Source organism: Hemitrygon akajei, chromosome 7 (genome assembly GCF_048418815.1).
Source record: "Hemitrygon akajei chromosome 7, sHemAka1.3, whole genome shotgun sequence".
Lineage (NCBI taxonomy): Eukaryota > Metazoa > Chordata > Chondrichthyes > Myliobatiformes > Dasyatidae > Hemitrygon > Hemitrygon akajei.
Genome location: NC_133130.1, coordinates 68322396 through 68345380, shown reverse-complemented (window position 1 = coordinate 68345380; position 22985 = coordinate 68322396). Strand labels below are relative to the sequence as shown.

At 40.2% G+C, this 22985-nt stretch overlaps 1 protein-coding gene across 3 annotated transcripts in view; it reads right to left on the bottom strand.

The window, feature by feature from the left end:
• The window catches only part of tiam2a (TIAM Rac1 associated GEF 2a), a 209062-nt gene extending 187993 nt beyond the window's left edge, over positions 1-21069 (bottom strand). For all 3 annotated transcript variants that reach the window (XR_012099625.1, XR_012099626.1, XM_073051114.1), the window contains exons 1-2: positions 20802-21069; positions 4800-4883 (exon numbers count right to left, since the gene is read on the bottom strand). Coding sequence is in view for 1 of the 3 variants with exons in the window: in XM_073051114.1 (XP_072907215.1) it covers positions 4800-4883; positions 20802-20831 (114 nt within the window). In the remaining 2 variants the exon portion in view is untranslated. The remainder of the gene's footprint in view (positions 1-4799; positions 4884-20801) is intronic.
• Between the last annotated feature and the right edge of the window lie 1916 nt (positions 21070-22985).

The window sequence follows — 22985 nt, the reverse complement described above, 5'->3', positions numbered from 1 at the left end:
GTCAGGAGGAGAGTGATGATGATAATATCTTGAAGGATAACAGAATTTTCAGTGCTTTAAAATAATAACTGTTACTATTAAAAAAAGCTGTATTTTATTCATTTAATTTTCAGTTTTTTAAAAGTCATTTCAATAAATAGCTAAATACCATGGGACTTCAAAGACAGATATTTTGTTGTAATGCATTTGTTCATTTTCAATTGAAATTAAAGCACATGTTTTCTACATATCCCATGATATTTTATTTTCTCTTATGAGGTGTATTACCAAAACACTCCGTCCATCTGCTCCTGGTCCGGCCCCCCTGTCAAATTTTAGAACCCTTTGTGGCCCACAAGTCAAAAAGTTTGCCCACCCCTGGGCTAGGATAATGACCGAGTGGGGTAGTATTTCAGATTTATCTGCCAGTGAGGCAAGGAAAAGAAGAATTCTTTCCATAATTCCAGGCCCAAAATTCAGTGTGAAGACCCAAATCTATGGAATTCCCAGGTTTACAGTGTGAAAGATGGTAATGGGGCGAAGTTCCCACTAGCTATTAAATGCTCCCAATGGCTTGCATCTCAAACAGCCTCTGATAACCAAGTTCAGCTCCTGGCCTTCATGCGTGGCTTAGCTACTAAGACTGGCAGAACCTTTTCTACTGACAGAAGGGGCAAAGGCAGGTTACTGGCATCTTAAGATCAGTTCTGTTGGGCAGATGGGGTTCACCAGCCATGGTTGGCAGCTCATTTAGGAGCAGGAAAATTCTGATCTCAAACCTCTACTGCCTCGCAGTTATACCCAGTTAGAGTGGGGAAAAGAAATATCAAGAGCTGGAGTCTCTAAGGCAGTTGAGTTCAACACTGACAGACAACTTCTGTAATGCTGCTGATGCCAAATTGTTCTGGTCTGACATTTCCTTTGGATTCATCAGCTGCAATGCTGTTGGTGCCAAACTGTTTTGGTCTTTGACATTTCCTTTGGATTCATCCGCCACTACATGGGCAACATTCTGTCTCCATATCGTATTGGCCTGGTTTGTGTACCGGTTTCCGCATCACGTAGACAGATGGGACGCAACATCCATGGTCTACCCGACCAACGGACAGCCTCAAAAGGACAGAATAGCAACTAAAAATTAAAGGACAGACTAAACTTCAACCCTTTTTAATTGTAAGGACTTGAATCATGGAAACTCATGGGCTAATCAATGAAACATTGAAGGAGGATGCCCACTGGCAAATCCCTGCATGACAACCCTGTGCTACACCCAATATCAAAGCTATCTCAAGCAAGTGCTCACGACCCATTGGCATAAGGATATTAACATTCTATCCTGTGTTGTTTTAAAATTTTGCTTAACTGGACCTGTCTAGTGACTGCTGTGAAAGACAGCTGACTGGAGGGAATAGACCCCAATAGGGCTGTCATGTGCTAGCTACTCACAGTAGCAGTCCACAACACTGTTTCAACATGTTGGAGACATCCATTAACAGCTATGAAAAGGCAACAAAGATACTCCCAGAGCCTGCAAGAGCAGGAACACAAGACGGCTCAATGACTGATAACACGGCTACAGACCTAGAAATGGAATCTGCCATGAATAAAGAGCACTGCACAAGAGACCACCGAAATAGCAGTAGCAGTAGTAGGACATAAACATCAGGTATGCATCTGTAGGTGGGAGAAAGTGACGTCAGAAAAGGGTCTGAAGATCCATCAGGAAGGAACGGATGCTTGTGGGAGCAGGGACAGGGACCTCACATTGACCAGACACAAAGCAAAGTTTGCTGAACATCAGCACCCCTGTCACTGATGGAAACCATCAACATACAGCAACTTGATGAAAAATTTGGAACAATTAAAAGGAACAGCAGAAAAGAAGTTGGATGCAATGGGAGACATGATCCACTGCCGGGAAAAAAGTGGAACTTTGAAAACAACAAAGCAGGAACTGGAAAAAATTCACACTGCCTTCAAAAGGCAGAAACATATGATCATTCCATCAGACATCCCACCAATTCAGTTCCCCATCTACCACCTGGATTCTGACCCTCTAAAATGGAGAGAAGTGGAGAAGGTAGTCCAATGGGCAAGAACTGCATCTGCTCCCTAGGCCTAATGGAGTACCATACAGGGTTTATAATAATGCACCAGACATCTTACAGTTTCCCTGGATGCTCATGAGGATAGTATGGCAGAGGCAAAGAACATTTAGAGCATGGTGAAGGGCTAGCAGAATCCTGATTCCAAAAGAAAACGATGCAGAAAGCAGTTTCGACCCATTTGCCTTTGATGGGAAAATAGCAAAGAGGCTGGCCAACTATCTGGAATGAAACAACAACATTGATACATTTGTACAGAAAGCAAGAATTCCAGGATTCTCCGGGTGTTTGGAACATACAAACATAATATGGTACCAGATCCAAGCAGCTAAGAAGGACAAAGGAGATCTCTATGTGATCTTCCTGGACCTTGCCAATGCACTCGGCTCAACTCTCCATGCACTCCTTTGCGAAGCATTTGACTTCTTCCAGATACCAGAGCCCTTCACAATGCTGGTGAAGTTGCACTTTCAAGACCTGCAATTGTGCTTCATAACAGCAGTTTTTAACCACAGCATGGTAAAGACTGGATGTAGGCATTATGGCAGGTTGCACTGTATCACCTCTGGCCTTCACATTGGCCATGAATGTCATTATCAGGCTTCAAGATGGATGGTAGTTGGTGAAAGAACAAGTGCTGGACTTCATCTTTCCCTATTAGGGCGTACATGGACAATACAACACTAACCACTACTGCAGCATGCACCAAGCAAGCGACTACTTGTAAAGCTGCAGGAAAACATCAAGTGCGGCTAATATGAAAATCAAACCCAGAAAGTCACAAAACATCTCCATAGTCAAGGAAATGCTGAAAGACAAAGTGTTTCATTGTTGATGACCCTATTCCAACAATGTCTGAACAGTCTGTCAAAAGCTTGGGTAGATGGTACCACACCAGCCTCACTGACAAAGAGCAAGTGCAGAAACTAAAGCAATACATCGCTGATGGCCTGGATAATATCGAAAAGACCATGCTGCCTTGAAAACTGAAGCTCTGGTGCTTACAGTTTGGACTCCTACCCTGGGTGATGTGGCCACTCACTGTCTATGAGGTCCCACTAACAGCCATGAAGAAGCTCGAGTGAACCATCAAGTCATTCGTAAAGAAATGGCTCAGCATCCCAAGGTTTATCAGTAACACCAGTCTCTATAGTAGAGTCTCTAACTTGCCTTAAAGAGGAATTCAAGTGTTCCAACATGCATCTACAAATGACACTCAAAGACTCTCGTGACAAGACCATCAGTAACGCTGCACGGACCTTATCAGCTGGGCAGAAACAGACCCCAGCTGATAAGGTACAGCGAGCAACAGCAGCATTTAAGCATAGAGGCATTATGGGGCAAGTCCAACAGGGCAGTGGCAGCTTTGGTCTGGCAGCAAGTAGACCCACCTAGCACAAGACCACAATTCCAGAGTGAAGGAAGATGGTTGCCAAGGAAGTACAGCAACAAGAAGAGTCAGACAGAAGTGCAAAGGCTATCTCCCTGGCTAAGCAGGGGCAATGAATGAGGTCGTACAGGAGATGGAAGTAGACTTAGCTTTCTCAGAGTTACATATGATGTGCTTCTCTCACAGAAAAACTGTCCACCAGTGGTTTGGTGAGGACCCAACTTGTGCCTAATTCTGGCAACCCTCAAGCATATCTTGGCAAGCTGAAAAACCAGCCTCACACAAGGCAGATGCACGTGGTGTCTGAAGAGCCTGGCAACAACAATCAAGACCAAGAGGATAACAACCAACTACTTGGCCCCTAGAACGACTAACGCTCTTGACACCAGCAGCATTCAACCAGGAGGGAGGGAAAAGACCAACTAATCCCCCTCCTAAGCCAGAAACAGGACAGATGAACATGGCCCATGACTGGAAAATGCTGGTGGATGTCAATAAACAACTCACCTTTCCACTGAAAAGTGCTACCACTAAACTTAGGCCAGACTTGGTTCTTTGGTCCTATTCATTATAGATCGCCTGCATCATGGAACTCTCAGCCCATGGGAGGATTCAGTGGCTGAAGCAAGAGGCTATGCAATTCAGATCCAGCAGCTGAAGCTCAATGATGGGGCTGAAAAACCAAAGTTTGCCCTCTGGAAGGGGATTTATAGCCACAACCAGCATGAAATTGCTAAAGGAGCCGGATATCTATGGTCAGACTCTACGGCAAACCATCAGAGCCAGCAGAAAGAGCATTAACAGCTTTGGATCAAACGAAAAGACTGCTCTTGGGCTCCAAGATAGCATCAAGAGTGGGGTGGGGGGGGGGGGGGTGACTCTGGGACACCAGAAGTCATCATCAATCCCTCCAGCAATGTAGTGGGCTAATCGATGAACCTTCAAGGAAGGAGGGTGCCCGTTTGAAAACCCCTGCTTGTCAACCCTGTGCACTCCCAACATCAAGGCAGTCTCGAGCATGTGCTCAAGACCCATTGGCACAAGGGATATTAACATCTTACTGTGCGTTTTTTGATTTTATAGCAGATAGTTCAATTTACACATTTGGAAAGTAGGATATGTGGCAATGCAAGGCAGCAGTGACAACTACTGAGTTTAAACAAAAATTCAGAAAGAGCTAAAGCAAAGTAAATCACGCTCCACATTTATTTTGTCAGAAAAGGTTTAGTTAACCATTAACAGAAGATGGAAACATTAAATTATATTGCAGCAAGTCTTTAAAAGATTTTGTTTTAAAAGCAAAATTCTTTAACTTTAAGATTTACCTTAATTGACTTGATGGCAGCCTTGGTCACCTGGTTCATTTTAGCCCTGGAGATAGGTGGTTTATACTCATTTAAAGAGTACAGCTAAAAAGGAAGACAATAATGTTTAAGTATTGTGAAATCAATGTGCTTCACCAAATACATGAGCATTTTGATACTAGTGCATTATATATTTTTAAAAAATCAGTATAGAGTACTTAAATTTTAAGCAGAAACAGTAAGAAAAATAAGAATTGCTGGTACACTGTAAAGAACTGAGGCAACTATTTAACACATGGCAGTGCTCCTTCAATAGACTAGTATGAATGGGAGGTGCCAGATTACACAAACCTAAAGAAAAAGTAAACAATAAAGCTAATACCAGCTGCTAATACACAAAACCTTCGACAGATTAATGAACTTTATATACAGTGCCTATAAAAAGTATTCACCCCCTCTCCAAAGTTTTCATATTTTATTGTTTTGCAACATTGACGTGATATAAAGCCAAATTAAATCCACTGTGATTCAAAGTGAAAACAGATCTCTGCAAAGTGATCTAAATTAATTAGAAATATACAAAGCAAAATAATTGACTGCACAAGTATTCACATCCCCCCTTTAACATGGCACAGCAAATCATCACTGGTGTAGCCAATTTGCTTTAGAAGTCATATAATTAGTCAAATGGAGATTTGTTTTTGGAATTTTGTGAGTATTCAAGGTTTTTCCAATTGATTTTAGAAAAAATACACAGGTCTCTGGAAGGTCCAACTGATGGAAGTCAGTATCCTAGCAGAACTGCACCATGAAGACAAAAGAACACTCCAAGCAACTTCACAAAAAGGTTATTGAAAAGCAGAAGTTAGGAGATGGATTACAAGAATAAGTCACTAAATATCCCTTGGTTAATCATCATGAAATGGAAAGACTATGGCATAGCTGTAAATCTGCCCAGAGTAGGATGACCATGAAGAGACCCATGACAACTCTGGAAGAGTTACAAGCTTCAGTGGCCAAGATGACAGACTGCGCATAGGACAACTGTTGGCCAGGTGAGTCAATATCACAGCTTTACGGGAGAGTGGCAGAGAGAAAACCACTGTTGGAAAAAAAACCTGCATGAAATCTAGCCCAGAGTTTGCCAGAAGGTATGTGGGAGACTCTGAAGTTAGCTGAAAGAAAGTTTTATGGTCTGATGAAACCATAATAGAGCTTTCTGGCCATCAGACTAAGCACTGTGTTTGGCACAAGCTGAACACCGCACATAATCAAAAACACACCATCGCTACCGTGAAGTGTGGTGGTGGCTGCATCATGCTGTGGGGTTGCTTCACTGCAGCAAGCCCTGGAAGCCTTGTGAAAGTAGCGGGTAAAATTAATGCAGCAAAATACAGGAAATCCTGGAGGAAAACCTTTTGCAGTCTGCAAGAGAACTGCGACTTGGGCGAAGATCTGTTTTCCAGCAAGACAATGACCCCAAGCATAAAGCCAAAGCTACACAGGAATGGCTTAAAGACAACAAAGTTAATGTCCTGGAGTGGCCAAGTCAGAGTCCTGACCTCAATCAATTGAGAATTTGTGGCTGGACTTGAAAAGGCCTGCTCACTCATGATCTCCATGCAATCTGACGGAGCTTGAGCAGTTCTGTCAAGAACGGGGAAAAATTGCAATGTTCAGATGTGCAAAGCTAATGAGAGACCTATCCACACAGACTCAAGGCTGTCATTGCTGCCAAAGATGCACCCAAGTACTGACTTGAAGGGGATGAATACTATGCAATCAGTTATTTTGCGTCTTATACTTGCAATTAATCTCGATCATTTTTATAGATTTGTTCTCAAGCTGACACAAAAAGAGCCTTTTTCTGTTGATCAGTGTCAACAAAACCAAATTAAATCCACTGTGATTCAATGTTGTAAAGCAATAAAACATGAAAACTTCTGGGGGGGGGGGGGGAATACTTTTTATAGGCACTGTACGTAAAGCAAGAACAACCATAATGAATTTCTGTGCTATTGAAGCAAGTATTTTCATTTTTTGCATTTACACTTCAATGTAAATTAAGAAAAAAGGGATAAGGAAATTACACTGTTTAATGCCAGAGAATAAATGACAATAATTGAACTTTGTTTGCAGACACCCATCTTCCTCTGTCAACAAATGATATTTCAAAAATGTGTTTTTCAAAAAATGTACAGAACCAGATGAACAAGATCCAACATCCCTGATAAGGATAGCACTAATATAGCCTTGAATGTCAACATTCTAATAATAAGCATAAGAGCTATTACATTTATCTGGAGATCAGGCATTTAAACAAACAGAGGGAAATGGTAGCTGTAAACAGCTAAATCTCTTCAAAACAGTACAAATATTTGTAAAACATCAGTATTGCATGCAGAGGTAAGCAAGTGATGTTATATCACTTGCAATCATACATTACAGGTATATATGTAGGATTATATATGTAACATTCCTCTGGACCACAGTGCACCCACAGAACATATCATACACTCCCAATTACAATAATGGAAGTAGATTAGAATTTCATTGAATTATTACTTCTCTTTGAAGATCAGGCAACGCATTATCTATAAGACTAACAAGTCAACAGCTCCAAACACACTCCTCATAATACAAACGTGAAATTGGTTTTATCTTTCAATGCATTTTGTACAAGAAAAATCCTATGCAATACCTGGATCAAGTAACTTGCCAATCCATAACCATCATATAACCATGTAACAATTACAGCATGGAAACAGGCCATCTCGGCCCTTCTAGTCCGTGCTGAACGCTTACTCTCACCTAGTCCCACTGACCCACACTCAGCCCATAACCCTCCATTCCTTTCCTCTCCATATACCTATCCAATTTTACTTTAAATGACAATACCGAACCTGCCTCTACCACTTCTACTGGAAGCTCATTCCACACAGCTACCACTCTGAGTGAAGAAATTCCTCCTCGTGTTACCCTTAAACTTTTGTCCCCTAACTCTCAACTCATGTCCTTGTTTGAATCTCCCCTACTCTCAAAGGAAAAAGCCTATCCATGTCAACTCTATCTAACCCCCTCATAATTTTAAATACCTCTATCAAGTCCCCCCTCAACCTTCTACGCTCCAAAGAATAAAGACCTAACTTGTTCAACCTTTCCCTGTAACTTAGGTGCTGAAACCCAGGTAACATTCTAGTAAATCTTCTCTGTACTCTCTATTTTGTTGACATCTTTCCTATAATTCGGTGACCAGAACTGTACACAATACTCCAAATTCGGCCTTACCAATGCCTTGTACAATTTTAACATTACATCCCAACTCCTATACTCAATGCCCTGATTTATAAAGGCCAGCATACCAAAAGCTTTCTTCACCACCCTATCCACATGAGATTCCACCTTCAGGGAACTGTGCACCATTATTCCTAGATTACTCTGTTCTACTGCATTCTTCAATGCCCTACCATTTACCATGTATGTCCTATTTTGATTAGTCCTACCAAAATGTAGCACCTCACACTTATCAGCATTAAACTCCATCTGCCATCTTTCAGCCCACTCTTCTAACTGGCCTAAATCTCTCTGCAAGCTTTGAAAACCTACTTCATTATCCACAACGCCACCTACCTTAGTATCATCTGCATACTTACTAATCCAATTTACCGCCCCATCATCCAGATCATTAATGTATATGACAATCAACATTGGACCCAGTACAGATCCGAGGCACACCACTAGTCACCGGCCTCCAACCTGACAAACAGTTATCCACCACTACTCTCTGGCATCTCCCATCCAGCCACTGTTGAATCCATTTTACTACTTCAATATTAATACCTAACGATTGAACCTTCCTAACTAACCTTCCGTGTGGAACCCTGTCAAAGGCCTTACTGAAGTCCATATAGACAACACACTGCTATACCCTCGTCAACTTTCCTCGTAACCTCTTCAAAAAAATTTAATAAGATTTGTCAAACATGACCTTCCACGCACAAATCCATGCTGACTGTTCCTAATCAGACCCTGTCTATCCAGATAATTATATATACCATCTCTAAGAATACTTTCTATTAATTTACCCACCACAGACGTCAATTTGCTAATATAGGCCTATATTTGCTAGGTTTACTCTTAGAACCCTTTTTAAACAATGGAACCACATGAGCAATACGCCAATCCTCCGGCACCATCCCCATTTCTAATGACATTTGAAATATTTCTGTCAGAGCCCCTGCTATTTCTACACTAACTTCTCTCAAGGTCCTAGGGAATATCCTGTCAGGAGCCGGAGTTTTATCCACTTTTATATTCCTTAAAAGCGCCAGTACTTCTTCGTCTTTAATCGTCATAGTTTCCATAACTTCCCTACTTGTTTCCCCTTACCTTACACAACTCAATATCCTTCTCCTTAGTGAATACCGAAGAAATTGTTCAAAATCTTCCCCATCTCTTTTGGCTCCACACATAGCTGTCCACTTTAATTCTCTAAGGGACCAATTTTATCCCTCACTATCCTTTTGCTATTAATATAACTGTAGAAACCTTTCAGATTTATTTTCACCTTACTTGCCAAAGCAACCTCGTATCTTCTTTTAGTTTTTCTAATTTCTTTCTTAAGATTCTTCTTACATTCTTTATATTCCTCAAGCACCTCATTTACTCCATGCTGCCTATATTTATTGTAGATATCTCTCTTTTTCCTAACCAAGTTTCCAATATCCCTTGAAAACCATGGCTCTCTCAAAATTCTAACCTTTCCTTTCAACCTAGTAGGAACATAAAGATTATTTACCCTCAAAATTTCACCTTTAAATGACCTCAATTTCTCTATTACATCCTTCCCATAAAACAAATTGTCCCAATCCACTCCTTCTAAATCCTTTCACGTCTCCTCAAAGTTAAGCTTTCTCCAATCAAAAATCTCAACCCTGGGTCCAGTCTTATCCTTTTTCATAATTATATTGAAACTAATGGCATTGTGATCACTGAACCCGAAGTGCTCCCCAACACATACTTCCGTCACCTGACCTATTTCATTCCCTAACAGGAGATCCAACCCTGCCCCTTCTCTAGTCGGTACTTCTATGTATTACTGCAAAAACCTATCCTGCACACATTTTACAAACTCCAAACCATCCAGCCCTTTTACAATATGGGCTTCCCAGTCTATGTGTGGAAAATTTAAATCTCTCACAATCACAACCTTGTGCTTACTACAAATATCTGCAATCTCCTTGAAAATTTGCTCCTCCCAATTCTCGCTCCCCATTAGGTGGTCTATAATACACCCCTATAAGTGTTACTACACCTTTCCCATTCCTCAATTCCACCCAAATAGCCTACCTAGACGAGCCCTCTAATCTATCCCACCAGAGCACCGCTGTAATATGTTCTCTGACAATCAACGCAACACCTCCCCCTCTTGTCCCTCCGATTCTATCACACCTGAAGCAACGAAATCCGGGAATATTTAGTTGCCAATCACACCCCTCCTGCATCTATGTTTCACTAATAGCTACAACATCATATTTCCAGGTATCAATCCATGCTTAAGCTCATCCACCTTTCTTACAATGCTCCTAGCATTAAAATAAATGCATTTAAGAAATTCTCCACCTCTTCCTCTCTGTTTATCTCTAACAGTACAAAGAACTTTACTGTCTTCTTTTTCTTCCTTCTAACCATACACCTGTTCCTACACACTGGTTTCCTCTCCCCCCTTGTATCTAGTTTAAATCCACTGGAGCCTCTCTAGCAAACCTACCTGCAAGAATATTTGACCCCTCCAGTTCAGATGTAAACCGTCCCGCCGGAACAGTTCCCACCTTCCCTGGAAAACTGCCCAATTATCTATAAATCTGAAGCCCTCCCTCCTGCACCATGTCCTCAGCCACGTGTTGATCTGCACTATCTTACTATTTCTAAACCCACCTGCACGTGGCACTGGTAGCAATCCTGAGATTACTATTCTGGAGGTCCTGTCCTTTAACTCGACACCTAGCTCCCTAAACTCACCTATCAGGACCTCCTCACTCATCCTACTCACGTCATTGGTCCCTACATGGACCACGACATCCAGCTGCTCACCCTCCCTCTTGAGAATACTGAGAACTCGATCGGGGATATCGCAGACCCTGATACCAGGGAGGCAACAGACCATCCGGGATTCTCCATCTCTTCCACAGAACCCCCTATCTGTCCCCCTAACTATCGAATCCCCTATCACTACGGCTCTCCTCTTTTCCCTCCTTCCCTTCTGAGCTGAGGGTCCAGTCTCAGTGCCAGAGACACAACCACTGCAACTTGTAGATCATCCCCACCAACAATATCCAAAACGGTATACTTATTGTTGCTGGGAACAGCCACAGGGGTGCTCTGCTCTTCCTGACTATTCCCCTTCCCTCTCCTGACAGTCACCCAACTACCTGTCTCTTGACTCCTAGGGGTGACTATCTCCCTGAAACTCCTGTCTATTTCTGCCTCCTGAATGATCCGAAGTTTATCCAGCTCCAGCTCCCTAACACGGTTTGTCAGGAGCTGCAGCTGGATGCACCTTTTGCAGGTGTAGTCAACAGGGACAATTGTGCTCGCCCTGACTTCCCACATACTGCAAACAGAGCACTCAACTGTCCTAACTACTGCCTCCATTACCTACTCCTAAGCTAATTAGATTAATTAAAGGAACTTACCTGGCCTTACCTCACCTGGAGTGAAGCTCGTACTCAGCCTCTGCTCGCTTTTTAAATTCCCCCACTGATCTCAGAGGCCCACCTTCACGCGCCTGCGCAGTCTAGCCTCTTTGCCCCAATCAGTTTAAAAAACAGCTTCTCTCCAAGCTTCTTTTACCTCTTCCCTCTCCGCCTCTTGCTTCGATTTAAATTTTTTTAAATTAATAGAGCCACAAAGAAATCCTCTTGCAGGAAGTTGAATCTGACACTACAAATGCATCCTAATGATCCATTCTTGAAATTCTAGTCAATGTTCATGTAAAGATCTTTCGATGATTAAGACTGAGAGGGAATACTTGTTTATAAACCTATTATTACAAAATTGTGACTTAGACTACCCCTTATTAATTCAGCCAAGAAACACAGTTGTTTAAGTTACTTCCATTTTTAACATGAGTTGCATTTCTTTATATAAAAAAAAGGTCAGGCACAACACTGTACAACTGAACAAGAGAACAGCAACATGGTCAGTGATGGTACTGGATAATCTGCAGAGATAAAAATCCTCCTTCCATCGACTCTTGTATATGGGGTTACAAAGCTTCTCAGAAGAAGTTTATTGCATTTTATATATGTACAATTAATTTTACTTAACACAATGCAATGGTGAAAAAACTTTAAAAAATTAATTTCTATCCCAGTTATTTAGTTACTGTACTATTTATACAATGACTTCTGTGACAGTTGCTTCCACCTCTCCATCACGTTGGATTATTCCGTGACCTGGGCAGTCTGATTAGTGGATTGTATGAACATGGGCTGGGTGATGTCCGTCCTGCCTGGCTGGCCTGGTGACCTGCTGAATCTGGTACAGCTGCTGCCCATCAGTAAACTGGTTGCATTGCTGCTGCTGCTAACCCTGTTGAACTTCTGCTTGACCAACCTGCAGTGGATTGCCTGGGGTAAGGGTTTGGATCTGTCCCTGTACCACTTGTGCTCCAGATACAAGCTGAGCCAAACGAATATACTGCAGCTGCCCAGCATTCAACTGCACTGGTATCTGTGTATCAGTCAACACAGTCTGTTATGGAACTATATACAGCTCTTCCAATTGGAAGATCCAGAAGCTTCAGGTGGACCACAAATCCTCATCCATTAAGTTCATTAACTTCCAGTGACATATGACAACAACCTTGAAAGGTTCCTGGTACATGACACTTCAAGTATAGTAATCTGCATTATCAAGCTATCAGCAATGAACTGGAAAAATCTCAAACATCTTCTGTAAAGGCAAACCCAACCAAATCCCTCCACAAAGATAGCAAACAAACTGAAAGAGCCACTCTAAGGTCTCTTCTCACCACTATTCAAGCTGCATCTTGGTGTCTATTGGTCAATTTAGATGATAAAATATTCCATCAAATGGCATGGCCAATAAAATATTTGCTCAGGCCCACTTTTTCCTTTTCCTATGGGTCCCCAATATCATTTCTTGATAAGTACTGTTAGATTGCTTTGAGATCAATGATATTCCTGCCTTCTTAAACTTGACAGAATACATTCAGATCATTCTAAAATAAACTCAACTAAGTCTACACATTTATTTTGATAGACTTAAGCGTTACGGCACTGAAGTGAATAAAGAACATCAAAAAAGTGCATTTAAATGCAACTGTCAGCTTGCAAATAAAACTGAGACAAAGCACTACCCATTGTTTAGAAATCTCAATGGTTCAGCAACTGAGATGCTGGGGGCCCAATTCCCATACTCCATTTGACATTCCTAGACCCAGGCTTCCTCTGACATGCTGGCATCAAATACAAGAAGAGATTAAAACCATAACAATGCATTGTCATTTGAACACTAGATTATATTTACTATTGCTAATATTACAATTACTATTGGTAATATTGCTATACTGTAATTTTAGTTCCAATTGTGCACACATTTAAAATTTTAATTACTCTTAATCATGAAGTGAATCTTTCATTTTAAGCAATTTATCTTGTATCAAACTACAAATCATATCACCCAGATTCAATTGCCAGCATAGACTTAAATCAGAGCACTGGAGTAGGTACAACGTACTTTCTAGTCACAAGGCCAAAAAAGGGGGTGGAAAACAACAATTCCTGGTCCTTACTGGTAGCAGTAAGATACACTAGTTTTATGTACATACTTCATAAACAATTTGTATCAATCTATAGTCTTACCACTGCAAAAATTCAAAGATGAATGGGGAGGTGACAAGGTACTGGGAAATGACCTTCAATTTTTGAATATACAGTAGTTTGGAATAAATGGCTTCAAAATGGGGATATTACCATAAGAGAAAGGGAAACAAGAATAAGTAGGCCATTTTTTTCCTCCTTATACTATACAGCAGAATTGAGTCATAAATTCACCTGTATTTCTTGTTCACAGCCAACAGTTTTACAACACAAAATTCAACAAATGTATCACAAACAAAAACTCCAGAGAGAGCGTGCACTTAGAATGAAAAAAAATTCAGCAGCCAAAAGTTTACATTCAAGTGGTTTAGTTTACTCATAATTGAATCCTCATTAAACATGCCTTGCTCCTTCCTAGTAATGCCTTGATGAAGTCTAACCTGTCATTGAATTAATTCTATTTCCACCCCAATAATAGGTCAGAAAAGAGAAAAAATACAATTAGAATTCTTATTTTGCAATACCCTAGGCTAAAGTCTGCCCCTTAAGGTTTATTAACATATCTTCAACAGAACTCCAATAATCTTCAAATATTCACTTTACTTCAGATCGTAAACTGTTAGATACACCCTTTGCCATTTCAGAAAATTGTGAAAAAGCAGTACTTGATTGCACAATTTTACAGAATGGAAGTATGTAATCTGGACTGATAGTCTACCATAATTAGGGAAAATACTGCATTTGCAGAAATGCTATTCTGTAAATGGAAAAACCTCAAAGTTGTGATGGATAGTCAAAGACTTTATGGTCCATTCAGAGAATAATTCTTCTGCTTTCGCTATGATTCCTTTCTTCAAAATAAATTACTGATCATTTATGAAATGGGACAAAATGGCTTTTACACTTGCATATATAGACAGCCACTATATATTGACGTGCTCTGAAATGTTACAGCAATGTGAAACTATATTCTCTAAGCACAACTTTTATTTACTTTTGCTTTATTACCTTGAATAGCAGAAAAATCATAGCCAGGGTGTCAGAGGCTAGAGGAGTAGGTAGTAGAATAATAAGAGGGATAATAAACCAGCCATGATGGAATGGTGGGGCAGACTTGGTGGGCCAATTGACCCAGTTCTGTTCCTAGGTCTTAAGATCTAAATGGTTTATTCTGATACCTAAAATTAATGTTCATGAGAAAGTAACGCATCAAATCTCATTTAACTGGAAGTGTGTATTTGTCAAAGCAACCCACCAATATATTAAGATACTAACTCTGAATTCAGTTGGAATTTGGAAAGAGGAATCAGCAACATTGACATGAGAAATAAATACAAAAGAGGATTCCCTACAGACACAAAATATTAGAGGAGGGTGCCCAAGACCAGTCATCAGTGATAAAGTAGCAAATAAAGTTACAGTGAAACTTGTTGCAGGAACAGACTACAGCAGAGAGATTTCAAAATTCAGATTGGAGAAACTGACAGATCAAGTTCCAAAAGTTTAACTTCTTCAGTGCATTGGGAATGCCTTTTTGAACCATATCGAGACAGGACCATATTAACAATGAACCACAAGCCAGCCAGAGTCAATAACATGATACAATTTGTTACAAGAAAGGGAGATGAATGGATTACAAAACCAATATTTTAGATGTAGTTAAAGTAAATTATGGAAGATGATACAGGAACTGGCTATAGCAAAGAAAAGTAGATAATAGAACCAAGGTTCAAAGACCCATTTGATACAAGACCAAGTTCACGTGGATCTTATCTTTAGGTCGGGGCAGATAAATAATCAAAATAATTCCTTTATTTGAACCCAAAAGTGAAAATGGATGGTAGGAAAGATAACAGAAACTTAAAGACTAAAAGGAAAAACAGCTTGAAACTGAAAATATGAATAATCTGCAGTTGAAGATCAATTAAATTCAATTTTTAAAATTACTATGTCTTGTAATTTTAAAAACTGCTTGATAAGATTACTGTAGATAAATCCTACTCTCTTAATTATGGCAAAGCACATTTAATTGATGTAGCCAGCTAAGCACGCTGGCAAATTCCATGAGATTCTGTGGCACAACACCATCATTTGGTAACAATTTAGAGTAGTAAATAGGAATGTTGTTTCAAATTTTGCAGCTACATTAAAATAATTGGGCTTGGGAAGGAGTGGACAGTGCAAATAAAAATGAATTGCAATTTGTAAAAAGAAAGTTGAACAAAATACAAATGGTAATGCACAGTTGTTACTAGACCAATAATCCAGAAACTGGATTACTAATTCAGATACCGAAGTTTATAGCTCACAACAGCAATGGAATTAGAATTCAGTTAAAATGAAATTTTAAAAGTCAGAAACTATTAATAATTATAGGCCTACTGCCAAAAAATGTTTCACTAATATTCTTTAAGGAAAGAAACCTATGATTCTTACCCCAGTGAATCCATAGATCTTACTCCAAACCTACCACTGTGATTCTTAACGGTCTTCAACTGGCTAAGCAAGTTAAGGATGACAAATAACCTTGCCAATGAAGCACAGTTCCATGAAATAAATCAAGATAACATTAATACTCCAGAAAAGGGATAAAATTGCCAGACTAAATTTAATACCTGTGTGAGGTGGTACCAATTGGTAGGGACAATTAAGAAGATACAGATTTGTAAAGAAAGGCTTTAAATACTGAAGGTGCACACACTCACAAATCACTAACATTGACAAAAAAAAATGCCAATAGGAAACAAACCAATAGTCGGATTTGTCAAACTTATATCAAACCTGGGTCAGCTTATACTTGAGACTTGTGCACTGATTTAGTGTTCCCATTATAATCAGAGAATCAGCAAGTTTAAAAAGTCATAATTCAATAAGTAAAATCCTTAACCCAAAGAATGGCAAGAATGTGGAATCTATAGCCACAGGGAATAAATAACACAAATAGCATTAATGCATTTAACAGTATGAAGGGATGGATGAATATGAAAAATGGATGACAGTAGCAACAAGGGCCAGATGGGCCAAATGGTCTGTAGATTCCAGGCAATGCAATACACCCAACTCCAAAAGAGCAAAAGATCCACTTTTGTAACAACCCTTGTCAATTAGACCATTATCAAACTCAAAGGAGTACGTACACATTGTATCAGGAGATGATACTCATACCAAATAGCTAGTTTGTATCCATTTTCGCAAGTAGAGAATGAGGATAAAAGAAAAGCCTAATTACATCAGTGGATGAGTGGGGAATCAAACCAGATAAAGTAGGTGTAATAGTAATGGAGAAAACAATGAGACTAATAGACAAATCAGCAGGACTTCTGGTTTCCACCGTGATGGTAATTTTTTTTCTACTTTTATTTCTCGCAATTCAGTAATTGCTCTCCCCCCCCCCCCCCCCCAACACACACAAAAAGAATTTGGCATTTTACCATTCTTTATATAGGAAAGAGAGGACAGAATGAACAAGAAGTTATAAGCTTATTGGCCTGCTGGAGGTTATTAGAAAGTTACCAGTGACAAAGTGGTTGGATGAATCAATACAGCACAGATAAAGCATGGATTTTGCTGAAGCACTAGGCTAACACTATAAACTCCATTGAAGTTTCTAAATCACAAGTATCTATGAATTTTAATTAGATGGATTTCCACAAAGCAATCACTAAAGCTCTACAGAGCAATCTTAAAAAATTAGATAAATCTTAAGGAGAAAATATTTATTCTATTAAGGGTTATTAAGAATGCAGCATTGGATTTCACAGCTAGACCTTCCACAGTTGATATAAAAGAGTAATGGATGTTTAGAACTGCCACTCATGTTAAAAGGCTGAGTGAGGATGGATCAACTGAAATTTTCAAAATTGTGAGTTACTGATGCAAGGGTAGCAGTGATGGCAATGATAGATAGATAGATAGATAGATACTTTATTCATCCCCATGGGGAAATTCAACATTTTTTCCAATGTCCCATACACTTGTTGTAGCAAAAACTCCTTACATACAATACTTAACTCAGTAATAATATGATATGCATCTAAATCACTAACTCAAAAAGCATTAATAATAGCTTTAAAAAAAAAACTACAGAGATCACACACAAGTTAACTGGAAGATTAACAAAGCTGGAGAGGAGGAATGGCCTTTATTAAAAGCCTCAAAACTGATACCATATGCAACACATTTCCTGGAAAAAGGGAAAAAGAAATCAAGTCAAAGCATTCTCTTGCAAGTCCCAAAATTAATTTAGTGTAGTGTGGCCACAACTTACCTACCTTAACCAAGCACAGTAGAGGGAATCCTCAATTCACTAGTTTGGATACTTTCAAATGTTAATGTATCTTAATAACCTCAAATAATATTCTGGCCAGAATATTTATCAGTATAGAAAACACCAATAAACAGTTTTGATGCTGTAAAATATTTAACTTCCTCAGTGTGAAAGCTACAGAGAACATATAATTGCACTGATTATTTAGAAATTATATGCACTGTTCTGTTGCTGATTAATCTGTCTCGCTACTTTTTCATACTACAGTGTGCCCCTGTGTAATGGCGGTTCAGGAAATTGAAATTCACCCCTATGGAACTCACAAATCACTGCCAAAAAAATTAAGATATATTAGAAAGATATCAAAATTCACTCTTAATTTATCTGAAAATAAACACAAAATGAGAAAAAAACTAATTCTGTCATTTTTGACAAAGGTCCTGTAACTGAAAATAACAATTTTAAAAGATTTTTTGGACAGCAATCCCTCTGAATTAGAGGCAATGTACCGTATGTTGCAAGCTTTAAGCCCATTTTTCAAATAAAAACCATGCAACCTGCAATAAATCTTACCATGCTCATACCAGACCACCTGTAAAGATTTTAAAAACTAAGACATCACAGAACTGGATTTATATTAAATGGCATCTACGAATGAAATAAAGCAACACAAGCAACATAAAATTTCCCTTGCCATTGAAATTTGTAGCGCTTATACCCTTTGCTTTCTAGATTAGGTCTGCTAGAAAGGCTATCTATATGTGTGTATACTGCTATATTGCTCCATAAGATCGAGCATAAAAAAACAATGTAAATGGCCAAGTTATTATACTGAATTATATCATAGAATGTTTCAACACAAAAAAAACTTATGCATGACAAATGATAAAATTCTGACATATAACCACATGACTATGTTCAAACTAACCATTTAAGCCAAGAAATCTGCACATAGTGGACCTAGTTAGTCACTACAAAAGAACCCCTCCGTTATCACTCACTGTACCCAGAGATATTGATAAGAAAGGATTAGCGACATCTCTGAATGTGGATATTGCCAATAGTGAAGAACTGAACTCTCCAGACTTCAATAATAAACCATGTGGACTCCAAAGAAATCATCAAAAAGAGCCTATTATCAAAATAAAATCCCGGAACAGATGCACTCCATATCAACGAATTTACTCCCACAATGGATGATAAATACACTTCATGTCCGTGTTCAATACTTGCCACAAAACTTCCAGAAATGTGTATATTATTTACACAAAGAGGCAGGGTGATGAAAAGTTCTAAGACATTTTGTTAATGATTCAGCCTCAAGATCACAAGTGTACTAACTACGATTTATGTACTTAAATGTATTCTGTAAGGCCACAAATCCTTCACAATACTCAAAAGTTTTGTAAAGGATTTGTCGCCTTATTATAGAACTCATTTCAAAAGAAAAATCAGAAGAACTTACTCCTTTTGGATTACACCATATTCTAATGTACTGCAACTTTTCAATGACCATTTTGCCCAGTGAAGTTATTCCACTGGGTCAGAAATCCAACCAGAGTGCGCAGCCAGAGCTGGGGTTGGATGTGTGACTTAAGATGGGATTCGGGTCTGGAACATCTGGGGTCAAAAATATGTATTTTGGCCAAGAGTCCAGTATAACCCCCCATTCTATTTAAACACCAGGATCATTAGAAGGTGTTAAAAAAAGTACATTATTAAAATTAGTGTATAGATATTAATATTAACTAAAGAAACATCTAATAGTCCAGAAAATGCTAGTCCAGCACCTTAGTTCCACTAGTGCTGGAGCATCAGGGTTTTACTATAGAAACTATTACTCCTTCTACCAAAGGCAAGTAATCATTTCTTATACAGATCATAAAGATCATAGACGTTTCCCACCTTCAGCTAAGGTAACTTAAGATAATTATTAAATGGTATTCATGCCTGGAGTCCTACAGTTAGGTTACACAAGAACTTGAACTTCTTTTTAAAGTTGTTAAAGTTGTCAATTTGTGTAGAACACTCCAACAGTTTCTCCAAACTCCTTGACGAGGGAGAAAAGCATATAAAGATTAAGCTTTAAAAAAAAATTAAACTTCGAAAGATACACAAATCTGTACTAATAATTATTTTATCTGATAATGTCCATCGACCTTTTCCCCACATTAATTCCAAACGTATATGTTCTTAAATTTTTGATACTTTGACATCTTCCATCTACCGTTATGTTCTGCTCACTCACCGAGCTGAGAACACAAAACAGGCCCATTAATTCTACCAATTAATTTAGTCGTAGCTACAAAACCACGCGAAAATAGTGGACATAAAAATACAATATTCCTCGGTTCCTCTAGCAACTTTTAAGTGAACAACAGTGGCTGAAACCGTCGAATAAAAACAGAAGGCGCTCCAAGTCAGTCAAATGCTTGGGCTGCAGGGTTCAGAAGGGCCTTTCCTTGCACGGAAGCAGAGCGGGGTAGCTGAAGAGACGGCCCTCTTCCCGGGCAGCCGGCGGATGCGAGCGCGGGGTTGGAGGGGGGGGGGAGGGAGATAAGCACACTCAGTGTAAATGCGCAGATTAGGCCCTGTGCAAGGAGGCGCCGTTAACGGCTCCCTAAACCCCTTGACTCTCCTCAGCCTCAGCAGCACGTTTCCGTTAAGGGGAGAAGCGAGGCCCGGCGTCCCCGATCAGGAGGGCGGAGGTGGTGACAGAGGGCAGCCGTTCCTACCCAAGGCCGCGGCCTGCTACCACCATGGGGGCAGCTGTATTTTTTTTCTCCCCCAGCAGTGCAGCGACGCGCTTCGTGGGGCCTGTGGCCGAGGTCGGGGCCACCAACCGTCGTCAAACACCTCACCCCCCCCCCCCATCATCCTTCCTCCCCATCAACTGCAGCTCATACCGACCTCGTTATTAAAGGCTTTGACGGCCTCCATGGTTCGGCGTTTCGCTCGCTCCGTTCGGGTGACTCTTAAACGGGGGAAGGAGGCAGGCAAGGAAGTGTGGGCTCGCAGGCTGGAGTCGGATGACCGGGGCAGGAGCTGAACTTTCGGCGCGGAGTCAAATGCGGCAACGGCCGCGCTTCACCCTCATCTCACCGCGGTGCAGCAAAGCAGCCAATATGGCGGCGGGCGCAGCGAGCCAGAGCGTCCGCACGGTCCCGCACCCGCACCCGAATCCGCATCCAGAGACACCTACCGGAAAGCGGCTGCAAGCGCAGCGCCGCGCCGCGCCGCGCTGTCCTCCCTCCCTCCCTCCCTCCCTTCCCTTCCTCCGCAGCGAAAGTCGGCAACAACGCACCTCCTCGTCCTGCACTTTGTCCCAGCCGCCCAAGTTCGGCATGGCAGCGGCTTGACCCCCGAAAGGAGTCTGCAAGCGCCTTTCGCCCCTCAGAAACCCTTAAATGCTCTGCAAGCACTCCAGGCAAATGGGGGAAACAACGCAGCCAGACGCGCACAACTTTCAAACGAATAGGCGACCCAATAATCTGTATTTTTCAGTGACTTCGAATAAGGAAAGAATTGACCAGGATACCTTTTCACGGGATCAGTAAAACACGAGGGTCTAAATTAATGTCGCCCGTAATGTTACCCTCAGAAGTTCAGCTTGCATTTTTATACACTACGACAACCCAGTGTAGTATGAACAGAGGTCTTTACACGTGAGACTATTATAAACGTTCTGCATACAAAGTTACAACTAATGTCTCTTTGATTCATTTCTGTATCAATAATTTAGAAAGTTTGTTTAAAAAAATGATGGAAGACTGAGAACTATATGGGCTCGAAAAATCAGCTCCGTTTGGTGGTGTTGCGCACATCAGCAGCAGTATGTTGTTTGTACTGTCTTCAAAATTAAATCCTTTGACTTCAATGGTACTGAATTTCAGCGAGAGGAATGGTTTTGCGGGATATGGGTCAAACGCCACCAAATGAGACTAGACTAGCTTAGATGACATTTGGTCAGCATAGATGAGTTGGGCTGAAGGACCTGTGCCCGTGCTGTATGTCTCTCTCCGTGATTCATGTTGTTACCGCATAGTCTTTCTCCTGCAGCGAAGCAAACAGGCATTTGCAGACGAAAAACTTTACTTAAAGTATGGTGATCTCCATTTGATTGAGTCCGGAGAGATCTTGGTGCTGATTTACTGCTATCGTTATTTTGGAATTTGGTCATGTAGTTTGGCTTCATTATAAAAGTTAGCTTTTGGTGAGGATTCTCCATTCATAGCTGAAACATAGCTGAAGGAGAATTGAGGTAGTGAAAAAAAAAATCATCATGAAAACCAGCCTCTCCAACAATGATTTTCGGGAAAGCAGCCAACATAATCAAGTACCCCTACCACTCTAGTCATTTTCTCTTCTCACGTCAGGCAGGAGATACAGAAGTTTGAGAGCATGTTCCACCAGACTCAAAAACAGCTTCTATTCAGGTGTTACAAGACTCGCGAACAACCCCTCATACGCTAAGTGATGAATCTTGTATCTCATCGTTATCCTTGCACTTTTTTTTGTCGACCTATACTGCATTTTCTTTTTGCTGCAATACTATATTCTGCGCTCCTTTCTTTTAACTGTCTCGATATGCTTATGTATGGCACACTCTGCGTGGATGGAATGCAAACAAAAGTTTTTCATTGAATCTTGATATATGTGACATAATAAACCAATACTAATACAAACAATAATAGTGAATTTCCATGTTACCATAGACTTCAGAAACATTTGAAAAACTCATCCTCATACCTCTGCCGTTGAAATTACCATGACGGAAATGAGTAGAAACACATGGCAACTCATGATCAACATTTCATTATCTACATGTGTGGCACAGATACTATAATACTATTACATTGCCAGTGACCCAGGTTCAATTCCACTGTTGTCTGTAAGGAGTTTGTATGTTCCGCTCATGTTTCTGTGAGTTTCTTATGGGCGTTGCGGTTCCCGCCACATTTCAAAGAGTTAGGAGGTTTATTGATCATATGGGATATAAAATAAATAATCCATCAACTATATTTAATAATTGATTTCACTTCTTTCCCTAAACTCTCTTTTCTGCAAATTTTGTGGTTATCATGCAAATTCAAC